Consider the following 14,735-nt stretch of genomic DNA (forward strand, 5'->3'; position numbering starts at 1 on the left):
TCAGCACACACACCTGAAACCAATCAGACTAATTGCTGCTTGTCAAGTCAAGTGTCCACTCAAGAAATCACACAAAACAATTTGAAATATTTCTGTTATTTTTCTTGTTGTAGTCCTCAGTCATTCACTCATTCTTCCTCTTTGTGGTTTTCCTGCCACAGCACCTCCTGAAGCAGAAGCTGCAGCTCTTTATGAAAACAAACACCAGGACCAGGACGATGGAGAGGAGGAACAGCAGGACATCCAGGCTGTGGTACTGATACCAGGTGAGCTCGTGGGCCGCCACCCTCAGGTGCTTGGCTCCTTTGTTCCTCATGGTGTACTCGATCCAGAACACAGCTTCATCCAGAGCTTTCATGGGTCTGTCGTGGTGGATGCTGGACAGTCTCATGGCGCTCTCCTTGTACCTGTGGATGAAATCATACAGCAGTTAAAATGGGCCTCAGATATACATCGACTTTTTCTGAATATTAACTCTTAAACAATAAAAACTGTGAATAAATATGTACAAAACGCTTTATTCAAGTCTTGGATCAAAGTATTTTCATTTTTACAAGCTCTAAACACACAAACTGTTGCTCATTGGTGCAGAGCAGCCCCAAGCTAAAACCTAACACCAGGAAGATGAAAGGCAATTTTTTAAAAAATAATTCTTTAAATTTAAATACAGGAAACATATCAATCATTTATGCCTTGTTTGAAGCAGTAAAAAGTGTAAAATTATTTGTTTTTTACAGAATTGAGCTAGAGCAAACAGTTAATTTTCTGTATATTTTCAAAGAGGACGTGTGAATAAGTCAAAAGTCATGCTTCTCCTGGCGACGTCACGTGTGATGCATTCAGGGACCGTCGGAAATTCGAGAATCTGACGATAACATCACTTTTACAGCTTTCGAATAGGACAAACGGTTTGTAAATGCCAGCCATTTGAAAATAAGTTTGTTTTAAACCCGCCCACAGGTTTGGGATCTTTCTTTTAAAAACCACACAACTAGAAAACATTTAATCAGTTTTTCACATTTCTTTGTTGAAGAAACCAGAGTTGACTGCACCAGGATAAGAATAGGTGTCAGAGGAGAAAGATTGATTTAGGTGTGTAAATCTTTGACCGTTGGACTCAGATAAGATGGATAACTCATGAAGTACTTCCATGTGGTGGAAAAAATCACAAGTTAAATTTTCTTATTCCGTCTCTTAATCTACCATGAATAAATTTGTTTTGCTCATTATCATACGACCTTTATAAGATTTTATAACCACCATTATATTATGATAGTGTCACAGTGACTTAGTGTTATGTCTTTTCTTTGGGGTATTTTTTGAATACTCTGTTGCATGCATGGACACATAAAAACGTCTTTACTCCAGCTCTCTGTAAGTACAGGAACACAAGCATGTCACCTCAAAGCTACATAATATAGCTTATGAATACCATAACATTGGCTTTTCATGGTTTAGCTTACTCATTACTTATGTGATGCAGTACATCGTAGTGAAGTCTGTGAATTTGTTGCCCTAATCTAACATCGTTTTATCATCAGCTTGTAAAAATGACTGTTTTCCAAACCGCCTTCTACATACTAATTGTGAATGTAGTATGTAGAAGGCACTGCATACTACCTACTGCTTTAGCTTGTAATTTGTCGAAGTAAACACCTCTTTTATAACTAGAAGTGATGAGGTTTACCAGTGTTTCTTTAGCATGACTTCACTTCTATCTCACAGACTGTTTAACGTTAGTGTTGTTGTGTTGTAGTTGTAATGCTGACTCATTTCCAGTAGATGGTTGTAATTCACCAAAACCTGCCACCCACAAAGACATACAGCGTTCGTGTCGTGCATTGTGGGAAACATACTGCAAGTATACTGAGAAATTTTCCTGGATCAGTATGACATCTTGGGATTTTTGGGGTACTGCAGATTTTGCAAGTTTCCGCATACTGACTACTACAGTCTGAATTTCAGCCAGCGCTACTGTTGTAGTAGGCGGTTTGGAAATCAGCCACTGTGTTGGTTTGGAAGTGAATGAACAGTCGCTCTGCCTGTGACAGCCAGCGAGTGGTCATGGAGAACACATGACTCAGCGTTTCATCTTTTCTTTCCCTCAGTTGAGAACGAATTATACGGTTACATGTGGACGTACGATTTCTTGTTGATCACAGCGTTGAGTGCGTCTCTCAAGTCCTCCGTCTTCATGAAGTTTATGTTTAAAACGATGGCAGCTCCTTTGGCCTCCACGTGGACCAGGTTGTCCGGCTGGTCGGCGAACATGGGGAGGCCCACCATGGGAACGCCGTGGTAGATGGCTTCATAAATCCCATTAGTGCCTCCGTGGGTGATGAAAGCTCTGGCTTTTGGGTGACCTTATTAAGTTACAAAAAAGGGGAAGAAATTATCACTCCTCTTTAAAATGAAGGACAACATGTTTCAGACTGGTTTACTGACAGCCAGAACACAAAATCTACTTTACCTTTACAATAAAGTTAATATAGTTTATGAAATTCTATACATGGATATATTTATCTATACAAGTGTAAATATTCTTTTAATTTATAAAATTGTACATGTAATGTCTAAGTTTTTTAATTCTTAATAAATTTCCAAAAATTAATAAAATGTTGACATTAAAAAATTAAGAAAAAAATTCAAACATGAAATTTCAAAAAATTTGATTTCTTAAAAAAATGAAATTTCAAAAAATTTGATTTCTTAAAAAAATTAAATTTTGAAAAAATTAAATTTTTTTTTTTTTTTTAAAGATGAAGTTTCAAAAATTTTAAAGTTTGCAGAATTTCAGACATTTTTGAAAAGCTAGAAAATATGGCAAAATTTCAAATATTTTAAAAGTTTTAAACTTTGCAAACACTTTAAAAAATGAATATCTGTTTGTTGTCTTGCCACATTGATTAAATTGACAATTGATAAAACATTGACATTTTTAAATAAAATATTGACATTCAAAAAACTAAGAAAAATATAAAAAAACCCATAAAATTTACAAAAATTGTATTTCTTAAAAAAATGAAATTAAAAAAATGTTTTTTTTTAATTAAAAATTTAGAATCATTTTTTTTTTAATATGAAGTTTCAAAAAGTTCAAATGTTGCAAAAATGACAGACATTTTTGAAATGGTAGAAAAAAATAGCATAATTTTAATCATTTATAAAAGTTTCAAACTTTACAAACACTTAAAAAATAAATTTCTGTTAGTTGTCTTGCCACATTGATAAAATTGACAATTTATAAAATATTGACATTCATAAAATTAAGAAAAATTTCAAAAACATAAAATTTTATTTTATTTTAATTTTTTTAAATTAGATTTCAAAAGTTTTAAGTTTTTTTTTTAAATGATATCAAGTTTCAAAAAGTTGCAAAGTTTACAAAATTTTCAGACATTTTTGAAATGGTAGAAAATTTAGAAAAATTTTAAACATTTTTAAAAGTGTAAAACTTTGCAAACACTTTAAAAAATTGAAATTCTGTTTATTGCCTTGCCACATGTCAAGCATGTATATTAAGCAGGCACGTTGGCAGTTAAATCAATTCCTCGGTATAACCACTATTACTAAGAGGAGGGAGAAAACCTCATCAAACATGATCCTACTCGTTTCTATGTGTGATTAAACTTGATAGCAGATGAATGTCAGGTGCCACCCATAGGGTTGTATAGGGTTCTGTGCAGCGTGGGCTAAGCCGTCGATTCAGGACAGGAATATAAAACAGGCTATCATAAGAATCTGAAATACTACCTGGGAAGTTTATCTCTTTTTCTTTCAGGAACCTTACGAATTACTTTTTGCTCAAATAGTTGAAGAGTTACAGTAATGAGAACAGCTTGCATCAATTATTGCCTGTGACTGGAACATCACGGCAGTACGGTAATATCCCAGAGATCTATGTGAAGCTTGTCTGTTCCTGTAGCCCAAATGGTTGAGGAGTTACAGTATTTTTAAAGAGCAGTTGTAAAAAAAAGAAGCACCAGCACTCCGATGGGTTTTAAGGAGAAAGTATACCTACGCTGCACTGTCAAACTTGGTCTCACTTGTAAGGCAAACCAGTTTTTGTATGGCCTTGTGCCTCCTCTCTTTTCCTCTATTTCCTGTTCTTTCCAAGATCATACTCACCCAGTAAGTCGTTCTGAGGGATCCAGTCATAAAGTCTTGTGTTGGCGCCCAGGGTGGCTGGTTTGGCTCCACTGTATCTCCATAAAACCTAAAAACACCAGAAGAGACAATTAACAACCAATACAGATCTTATTTTATACATTTTTATACATCTTTTGTTGGGCTGGGACGGTATGCTATTCTTGTGATTTGATTCTGTAATGTTTTTTGGGGTGCCGATTCAATTTAAATTGTGATTCCTTGACATTTATGATTTTTTTTAAACACCAAACTATGTGAAAAAATAGAATGATGATAATAATGTCTACAGACTACATCAGGAGCCATATTTTCCCATAAAACGCACATCACGTTAGTCAGAGAGAAACATTTCGCCCTCTGCTGGAGAAAAGTGGTAATTTTTTTCCAATCCAGTTTATAAACAAAGACTGATATGAAGAATTTGAATCTGAAAAAGAATTGATTTTTTTTTTTTTTACAAAGAATCACGATTTTGATTTTGTCAAACAAATAGAGGACTTAGAGTTTTTAATAAGACTGGAGATTTCAGGTAGAGCGAGGCGATGGAAACTGGAAAAACAATGAGAGTGGTGGCCTGTTCGAGTATAGGTGCTGGTGGATATTGTTGATTGTGTCATTGAAAAAATTCGTAATGGAGGTACAAGTGTCCATGGAGTGGAGAAGGGGGGCAGGGGGTTAGGTGGCTGGTTGATTTTATGAAGCAGGGTGAAGAGGGTCTTGGAATTGCCAGTGTTTGAAACGATGAGACTTGAATAGTAGTAGATTTGGTGTGGGTGATTGTGTCCTTTGGTAGATGACTGGCAGGACATAACCAGGATTCACTAACGTTACACATTACAGACACGTCTTAGAGCACCGAACTGCCAGCTGAGCTAAATATTAACAGCTACTAACTACATACAAACTTGTCTCGTTAGCTTACAGATACATCGGAGCACTGGGCTGCCAATAGCACTACACGTAGCCAGCTACTACAATGTTTGTTTGATGAGATGTTTCAAACCGTAGTGCCATGCAACTGTTCTAATACATATTCAACCTTGGCTTGTTGTCTTGAACTAAGAAAATTTGTTTCCATCGGGGCCCTGTTCTACGAAGCAGGATTACTGCCTAGCGAGGTAGCTTTGAGGATAGGTTCCGGATTCCCTGTTCTACGACACGGGATCACTCCTCAGCGAGGCGAGTCTCCATGGCAACGTACGCTGAACGGCTAACCTGCTCCGGGGCAGGTTAGGTTCCAAATTGAACTCGCGGACTATAAAAACCCCGCCCACTGACCAACGAGCCCTCACGAAAAAATGGGTTGTCCGTTCTTAGAGGATCCCGTGGACATCGGATACCAAACCACTCTCTTTTTCGGATGACCACCTTTATGAAAGTTACCGGTTTTCCAGGGAGGGGTTGGTAGTATATGACACTTTCTACAGGTAGTTAAAGGGAATGAAGAACTCTCATTGCCGTAATAAGATCTTCAATGCCAACACTTCTGTTCCAGGACAATATTTTATTGCCCGTATTAAAATTGTGACAGGAATTCATGTAGGGCTCATGTGGGCTACATATCACACAAAAAATGTAAACACAATAGGAATGAACACATTAATAAATTCATCTAAGAAATAAATTAGGTATGGTGCATGTTACAGTAAAAGTGCATGTTGAACAGTGCTATTTCAGGATGATAATGGCACAAAAGATTTTTTTTTGCACTACACTTACGCATTTAGACTGTCAGCATTTTTCTGCCAGCACTCCTTCTGTGCTTTAGCAGCGGCGACGGTGCTGCTTTTAACGTTAATTACATGTTTCACCTCGTCATACTTCCTCATGATCACCTCCTGCTCCTCCTGTGTGAAGTATGCGCTCCTTCTCTCTCCGGCCTGCTCTGACGCTCCAGACTGCTCCATGTTCGCGATTGGTCAGATGCAGCGGGCTCCGCCTTATATGCATGCATGCGCTCATTGCCTAGCTGGATCCTCTTATGAGGTTGATAACCAGCGTTGTAAAACCGTGTAGCGAGACCGCCGACTACCGCGCTCGGTTCAGTGAGGTAGCCCCAAGGCTATCTCGCTAGACTGAACTTGCTTCGTAGAACAGGGCCCTGATCTCCTTTTAATTCCAAAACAAACACCTCGCTAAAGTTAGTTTCTTTTAACAGGTCTCAAAAAATGTTCAATCAACTTCCCATCCTACAGGGAGGTGCAGATTTCACTGAAAGCAGACGTGGGGATGCAAACATTTCTTAAACTTCCCAAAAATTATTGCATGCAAGGATATTTGATAGCCACCACTGACCTTCTGAGGGATCTGAGCCAGAGCTGATGCTATCATGTTTCCCTTCTCCTCTGTGATGTTCCTGATGAAGGATCCCAAAGTGAAAACCACGATGCCGTCGTCTCCAGAGCTTTGCACAAACTCCTCGATATCCTGCACAACAAAAACACCTCAGAGTCAGCAGCTTGTTCTCTCTATCGTTTCACACAGGGGTTACTCTGGCCCTACCTTTGGCAAAGGTTTGGCTGGTCTGCAGTGGATCCCACCAACAAATTTGAAATTTGGGAGGAAAGGACGAGGGAAATCGAAATCCCAGTACGTCCTTATCAGCCAAATATCGGCTCTACCCAACATCTCACAGGCGTCTGTTGGTGTTCCTGTCCAAAAAACACAACAAAGTGCAAAGTCATTTAGCTGGTAATACTCGTTATTTGTGTTTTGGTAATCAGTAAGTCACTCACCTTTGATTTCAGAGTAATATCTGTTGACTTCTTTCCAGTAAACGTCATAGATGACATAGTCCTGCAAAGCGTAGAAAAGGAAGTTCCACATGCGCTCAGAGAAGCTCATCTTGTCGGTCAGTTTGCTCATAGCGCCGGGGACGAATGAAGGAGGAGACGGCAACTGAGCACAATACCTCTCCCAGTTATGAGCCAGAGAAAACCGCAGAGAGAGGACCAGAGGGAGCCCTAAAATCTCAGCTAAGAGGTCACTTCCTGGGTAGATGGGGTCAGAGAGGATGAGGTCGTACTTCCCCTCCTTCAGCTTCTTCATGACCTTCTCTGATTTCATCACTCCGTCCAAGTACTTCAGAGAATACTGCATATCATATCTCATAAAATCGATGTATTTGATGTACATCTGAAGGTAGTTCATGTGATCGATCTCGTACATGGAGAAGTGAAGGAACTCTTCAAAAAACTGCTCCATCTCCTCAAGTGAGAAGGAGACGTCGAACGGCTCGTAGCCGAAGCTCAAAGGTTCGCTTGCATTCATGAACATTGAAGTACTCGGCACCAGAACCGTCACTTTGTGTCCTCTGTTAACCAGCTCCTCCAGCACAGGCTTCAGGTTGATCCAGTGGCTTCCTTCTGTGTACCACACCAGGATGTTCTCTCCATGTGAGCCCCATGCTGCGAAGAGTAGCAGCAGCACGGAAACGGAGAGATGCTGCCCTGGCTTCATGATGCTTGTGCTGAGTGGCGAGCACGCTGTACCTTGGTCATTTATAAAAGTTGCTCCTGGGAAATTATTAACTTACAAAGCTGAACTCTGGTTTGTGGCTCCTCTTTGTGCTGCATGAGATAACGAGCTTTCACTCACAGGAGGTCACAGGTGAAAGATAATTGTTACAGTCAGCATGAAATACTATTACAGAGGTTACGCTTACCTGTAATGGAAATCTATATACAGTTGGAAAAAAAAGAAATCACAAAATTCAGGTCCATAAATAATGATTATGTGGAATTAAGTACGATAACACAGGATAAAAGTATTGAAGACGCTAACTGAGACTCATCTAATACTTAGTGGAGAAGCCTTTGTTTGCAATGACAGCTTCCAGAAGCTTCTTGTATGTTTGAACTAATGGCCCACACTGCTCAGGTGTGATTTTGGCCCATTCCTCTGCACAGATTGTCTTTAAATCTGGAATATTCTTTGGTGCCCTCTGGTGAACCCTTTTCTTTACTTCTTTCCACAAATGTTCAGTTGGATTGAAGTCAGGTGATGGACTAGGCCATTCTAACAGATTGATTTTCTTTTTTTGAAACCATTTGAGAGTCAACTTTGCCGTGTGCTTTGGATCGTTGTCCTGCTGGAAGGTCCAGCCACGTCTCATCTTCATCATCCTGGTGGATGGCAGCAGATTCAGATCAAGAATTTCCCCATACATGGCTCCATTCATTGCTCCGTCAATTATATGAAGTTTGCCAACACCATGAGATGAGAAACAACCCCATGCCATGATGCTTCCACCTCCAAACTTCACTGTTGGTGTAGTGTTTTTTGGCTGATGTGCAGAGTCATTTCTGCTCCAAACATGGTCTGTAGTATGACAGCCCAAAAGTTCAGTTTTGGTCTCATCTGACCAGACAACATTCTCCCAGTATTCTACAGGCTTGTCAAGATGCTGTTTAGCAAACTTTAAACCAGCTTCAACATGCCTTTTCTTGAGGAATGGAGTGTTGCGGGCTGAGCGTTCATAGAGGCCATGGTGGTGGAGTGCATTGCCTATTGTTTTCTCTGTAACAATTGTACCTGCTGCCTCCAAGTCTTTCTGGAGCACTTTCAGGGTGGTCCTTGGCTCGTTGAGTACTCTTCTGACTATCTTTCTGACTCCCTGGTCAGAAATCTTCAAGGAGCTCCTGTGCGTGGCCTGTTGATGGTAAGGTGGTGCTTCTTCCACTTGGGAATAATGGCCCCAACGGTGCTGACTGGAATATTCAGGTGCTTTGATATAAGTCTGTAACCAGTTCCATTCTGATGCTGAGCAACAATCAGGTTGTGAATGTCTTCAGAGAGCTCTTTGCCTTTACCCATCATGAGGTGTGTGGTATTTAACTGCTTGGTGAAAAAACACCTTTTTTATAGGACCATCAATTTGCTCTAGCCCAGCTGATGTTGGTTTGCACTAATTGGAAGTTGAAGTAATAATTACTGACAGATTTCAGGTGGTATGGTGCATTTCCTTGCCAAAGTATACAGCCTTTCAATGGTGTGTTCAATACTTTTTTCCTGTGTTATCGTACTTAATTCCACATAATCATTATTTATGGACCTGAACGTTGTGATTTCTTTTCATGTGTGGATTATTCGAGTTAATACCAATGTCTGGTAAAAATTTTGTTTGAATTGCATCTTTGGAAATACATGTACAATGCTGGATGTTCAGACTGAGCGTGTGCAGATTTTCAAACCTCTACTTATTCATCTTTAGTTGAAGTCCCTAAATCTGTCTATAAACTGATCAAAACACACTATCCAAAAAATAATAGCAGGAGATCTTAACAAGATTGTCACAAAACTTGATGATATGATGACATAGGCCTCAAACACCAAGGTCTGCCCTCAGCTCCGCCCCCTTCAGGCTGGTGAGTCAGTGGGAAGGGAAGCTCTAGCGAGCCAGCAGCTGAACATGGTGTTTCAGACAGAGGCTGAAATAACAGTTTTTCCAAAGCTCTGCTGGAAGAAGAGCTCTGTTAATCAGTAAAGTTTTATTTGAATGTGTGATTTTTACAGAACTTATTTCCAACTTCCAAAATATTGTGTAAGAGTTGCATCAGGTTTAAGATTTTGAAAGGTTGTACAAATGTCCAGGAGTGTAAATAAGCAAGCATCTTCTATCGGTCAAAACAGCATATTGGAGTTTATGTACATGGTATTGTTCACAGAGGTAATGCTTAACTTCCAACACAGACACAATGAACCTGAGTAGCTGGCAGAACCAAAATACAGTAGAAGAACAAACCATCGCACACATCACAGCTTCAGCAAAAAGAACAAAAATGATTTCCCTCCTCAGTCATTCACTCATTCTTCCTCTTTGTGGTTTTCCTGCCACAGCACCTCCTGAAGCAGAAGCTGCAGCTCTTTATGAAAACAAACATCAGGCCCAGGACGATGGAGAGGAGGAACAAGAGGACATCCAGGCTGTGGTACTGATACCAGGTGAGCTCGTGGGCCGCCACCCTCAGGTGCTTGGCTCCTTTGTTCCTCATGGTGTACTCGATCCAGAACACAGCTTCATCCAGAGCTTTCATGGGTCTGTCGTGGTGGATGCTGGACAGTCTCATGGCGTTCTCCTTGTACCTGTTGTTGTGACAAATAGGAAGTTAAGCTCCGTCCTTTCGAAGGACATCAACAGATTTACTCCAGATTGGTTTGTAAACTTACGATTTATCGTTGATGACAGCGTTCAGGGCTTTTCTAAACTCCTCAGGGGTCAAGGAGTTCAGGTCTACCATGAGTGCAGCTCCTTTGGCCTTCATGTGGACCATGTTGTCAGGCTGGTCTCCAAACAGTGGGATGCCCAGCATGGGGATGCCGTGGTAGATGGCCTCATATAGTCCGTTTGTACCTCCATGGGTGATGAACGCTTTGGTCTTGGGATGACCTGATGGGGCACCAAAATCAGTCATCATTGGTCTCAGAAAATGTTTGATGGGGTATTCTGTGTTCTTACATTTTCATTGCTTGATGTTAATACTTCACTTTGATTTAGTTAAACTCCAGTTAACTCAGTTTCTACAGACTTTGCTCACCTAAAAGGTCGTTCTGAGGGATCCAGTCATAAATTCCAGTGTTGGCACCAACGGTCTTTGGTTTTTCCCCACTGTATCTCCACAGCACCTTTTATACACAAAGAAAAGATTTTCAGATCCTCTACATATTCATATTCATATAATATTGAAATCAGGGATAGGAACAATTAATTGCTGATTGATTGATTGGTTGTTAAGATTTTGGTTGATCACTGAGAATTTTGCCGATCTGATGCTAGCATTTAATAAAAAGACTAAACAAGTTTTTCTTTCTTTTTTCTTTTTCTGTTCCTTTTTTTCTGTTTTCTTTTTTTCTATTTCTTTTTTTTCTTTTTTTTCCATTACTTTTCTTTTTTCCTTTTTGTCTATTTTTCTCTTTCTTTTTCTTTTCTTTTTTCTTTCTTCTTTTTTCTTTCTTCTTTTTTCTTTTTTCTATTTCTTGCCTTGTCTTTTCTTTTTTCTTCTTTTTTCTTTTTTTTCTTTTTTCTTTTCTTTTTCATCTTTTTTCTGTTTCTTTTTTTCTATTCATTTTTCTCTGTCCTTTTTTTTCTTTTCTTTTTCTTTTCTGTTTTCTTTTTTCCTAATTTTCCTTTTTTCATTTCTTCTTTTCTTTTTTCTTTTTCTTTCTTCTTTTCTTTTTTCTTTTTCTTTTTTCCTAATTTTCTTTTCCCTTTCCTTTTCTTTTTTCTTTTTTTTCTTCTTCTTTTTTTCTTTTTTTTTCAGCACAATGCATAATCTCAACAAGTCCAAAATAAAAAATGAAAAGGGCGAACTGAAGCAATCTGTGGGACTATTTCAATTGAGAGAACAACCTTTATTTTCATGGAAACACTGCAATGCCGTGTAGAAGTACAACACAACACCTACTACAATTATGTACCAAACGCAAAATGTACCACAAGCCAAATGTACACCACACCCTCTTGGTCCATGAACCGCCCTCTCTGTCTCAACCTACTATCACAACAGTGTTAGCACAGAAAAACTGTGATGGGCTAACAGTGGAGAAAATTACGCAAGGTCTACTGGCGTCTGCCATACCAGCATACAGTGGATATACTCACAGAAAAATAACAAACAAAACTGTAGAGCAGTGGGGACTGACGGGCAGAGTTATTGCATATGTCCACAATGATGCAGCCAACGTCATTGCCGTTAACAGCCTGACCAGTGTACTGGGTCTCCTGCAGCTACCCATCTCTAAAGAATTTGAAATACACTAGTATTGGGTGACATCTACGGCTGACAGGCTGGTTAGTCACTTCAACCATAGCGCCAGAGCAAACATCAGCAAATGGGACTTGCAAAACACCGACTTATCAAATCCTGTAAAACGCAATGGAACTCGGTTTGCAACAGCAGCAATGGGCTGTTTTTGCTGGGCTCTCTGACTGATCAGTGAGCAAGCTTCAGGATGCCAGGGCCCTAGACCTGAAGGAGGGCACCTTGCTCCTCACACTTCACCAAAGCAGAGGTATGCTGATGTAGTGTTTTTCCAAGGAAATGACAAAAGCGTAAAAAATTTGAGTTCATCCTTGCAGTGTTTTATTGGATAAGGCTTCCCCTGGCAAGGAATACTGAAGTTACTGGAACACTGGCATCAAAATAGAGGTTCCCAACTTTCTGAGGGAAAAACGCCTATCCCTGGGTTGCCATCCTATGCACTGGTGAAAAGTAAATGGTGGGAGGTTTCCCAGGCGGTCCAATTTGGTGGGACAGTACCTCTGCAATCCCGAAACCTCAGTCCCTTGGACTTACTATTACAGGGTTGCAAAGTTGCACCACCTGATGGGCTTCCAGAAGATTTGCCAATCAGGGGAAGGGGATTTGTGAAACGGGGACCCCTAAAGAGACGGCAGCTCAAAAAAAATACCACCAGGGCACCAAAGGGACAGAATAAAGACTACAAAAACTAAATACCTGCTCTTAAAAGGATTAAGCACCACTGACCTTTTGTGGGATCTCAGCAAGGACCGAGGCGATCATGTTTGCCTTCTCTGCAGTGATGTTCTTGATCATTGATCCCAAAGTGAAGACAACGATGCCAGCATCTCCAGAAGTTTGCACAAACTCCTCCATATCCTACAAAACAGGAGAACAATCAAGCTTTTTCTTGTCAACCAAACACCAAGTGGCCTGGGAGAGTTTTCCATCCCTACCTTTGGCAGCGGTTTGGCCGGTCTGCAGTGGACCCCACCAATATACTTGAAGTTTGGGAGGAAAGGACGAGGGAAATCAAAATCCCAGTATGTTCTCATCAACCAGAACTCTGCTCTGCTCAGCAGCTCACAGTCAGTGGTGGGGGTTCCTGTCGTGATCAAGGGGCAACAAGAAGCTTATGTGTAAGTGCTAAAATTTGGAGTTGTAACCCAGGTAAAGATCCACCTTTGTATATAAAAGGCATATTTAGGAAGAGGGCACCTTCTAGCAAGAGCAAGACCTCCAAAACGCTTATTTGACCCCCTAAACATGCTCAAAAACTCACCAAAATTAGCACACACCACAGGATCCCAGAAAAATTTGATTGAATACCAAACTTGACCCCCCAACATCCCATAATATGCTCTCTCGCGCTACTATTCACTCAAAATCACACTAAAATGGCTCTAACAGGGGCTAGGAATGTGGTACAGAGTTAAAACCACATTAAAATGTTTGTCGCATTGAGACGCACATAAAAGGTAGGAATCACCATGGCCCTGTCTTGCACAGGAAGCCGCCAAATTGCCTTTCAAAATAAGACTTTGCTGCGTTTTTACCCTTTCTGCAAAAATTATCTCCTCCTAAACCATAAGAGGTATTGGCTTAAAATTTGCTTACATAACAGACTAGACCTTGCTCTACAAAAGAGGTGCAGGACTTTAACGTTTCGGACCCGGTTTTTGAATGGCAAGCCCTCAAACTTGGTGAACCCTCCCAGCTCCCTCCATGTAAATAGATGGGAAAACACATTTCAGCTCATGCAGGCTGCCGCATTTGGGCCTCTGGACAAAAAAGTGAAACTCGTACAGCTTTAAAAATAACATCATTGGATTCCTGACAAAATTTCAGACAAAAATGTCATATTTTTACTTAGGTTAGGTCAACTTTCTGGCCTCTATGACGAGTTGTTTCTTAACTTTTGTGGATTTGAATCCTCCCTCTGCTGCTGCAGTTCTGTGATGATGTCACACACTCATTGGGAGTTCCATCTAATGCTGCTTGCAGCTTTGATTATATATTCATTCCCTGCCCTTTGCTTGCTCTGGTGTGAATTCCTCACCTTTGTATTCAGTGTAATAATCATTAACTTGCTTCATGGAGGCTACCATGGCGTCCTGCATTAGGTAGAAGATAAAGTTCCACACTCGCTCGGAAAAGGTCATCTTGTCCGTCAGTTTGCTCATAGCGCCTGGAACAAATGAAGGTGGAGCTGGGATCTGACCACAGTGTCTCTCCCAGGTATTCCCCAGGGAGAAGCGCAGAGACAGGACCAGAGGGACGCCGAGTATCTCTGCAACCAACTCACTTCCTGGGTAGATGGGGTCAGAGAAGAGGAGGTCGTATTTCGCCTCCTTCAGCTTCTTCATGACAGTGTCTGACTTCACCACTCCATCCAGTAACTTCAAAGTAGTTTCCAGATTATGCGTGATCAGCTCTGTGAATCTGTTGTAAATCTGCAAGTAGCTCATGTGTTCAGCGTCGTAGATCGTAAACTGGAAGAAATCTTCCATTAACTGCTCCAACTGCTGCTTTGTGACGGAGACGTTGAACAGTTCATAGCTGAAGCGGGAAGGCTCGTTCACGTCCATGAACATTGAAGAACTCGGCACCAGAACCGTCACATTGTGTCCTCTGTTAACCAGCTCCTCCAGCACAGGCTTCAGGTTGATCCAGTGGCTGCCTTCTGTGTACCACACCAGGATGTTCCCACCGTGTGCGCTCCATGCTGCACAGAGGATCAGCAGAGCAGAAACACAGAGACGCTGCTCAGGCTTCATCGTGTCTGTCTGTGAGAGGACAACTCTGATCTGTTGGACACACTACTCCTCGAAACGTAATCACTCACCT

At 40.6% G+C, this 14,735-nt stretch overlaps 2 protein-coding genes across 2 annotated transcripts; both read right to left on the reverse strand.

The window, feature by feature from the left end:
• Positions 1–47: 47 nt before the first annotated feature.
• Positions 48–7,440, reverse strand: LOC141790139 (UDP-glucuronosyltransferase 2A1-like). The gene is made up of 6 exons (XM_074669807.1): positions 6,885–7,440; positions 6,652–6,800; positions 6,445–6,576; positions 4,129–4,216; positions 2,144–2,363; positions 48–407 (listed from the first exon to the last, which is right to left on the reverse strand). Exons 1-6 carry the CDS (start codon positions 7,423–7,425, stop codon positions 125–127), a joined length of 1,413 nt encoding a protein of 470 aa, XP_074525908.1. The 5' UTR covers positions 7,426–7,440; the 3' UTR covers positions 48–124.
• Positions 7,441–9,950: 2,510 nt separating this feature from the next.
• Positions 9,951–14,694, reverse strand: LOC141790138 (UDP-glucuronosyltransferase 2A1-like). Its single transcript, XM_074669806.1, has 6 exons — positions 13,948–14,694; positions 12,845–12,993; positions 12,636–12,767; positions 10,686–10,773; positions 10,318–10,537; positions 9,951–10,233 (listed from the first exon to the last, which is right to left on the reverse strand). The coding sequence occupies exons 1-6, from the start codon at positions 14,663–14,665 to the stop codon at positions 9,951–9,953; spliced, it is 1,590 nt and encodes a 529-aa protein (XP_074525907.1). The 5' UTR covers positions 14,666–14,694.
• Between the last annotated feature and the right edge of the window lie 41 nt (positions 14,695–14,735).

This window comes from Halichoeres trimaculatus, unplaced genomic scaffold (genome assembly GCF_033239565.1).
Source record: "Halichoeres trimaculatus isolate MK-OKI-2021-1 unplaced genomic scaffold, fHalTri1.1 fHalTri1_scaffold_5, whole genome shotgun sequence".
NCBI lineage: Eukaryota > Metazoa > Chordata > Actinopteri > Labriformes > Labridae > Halichoeres > Halichoeres trimaculatus.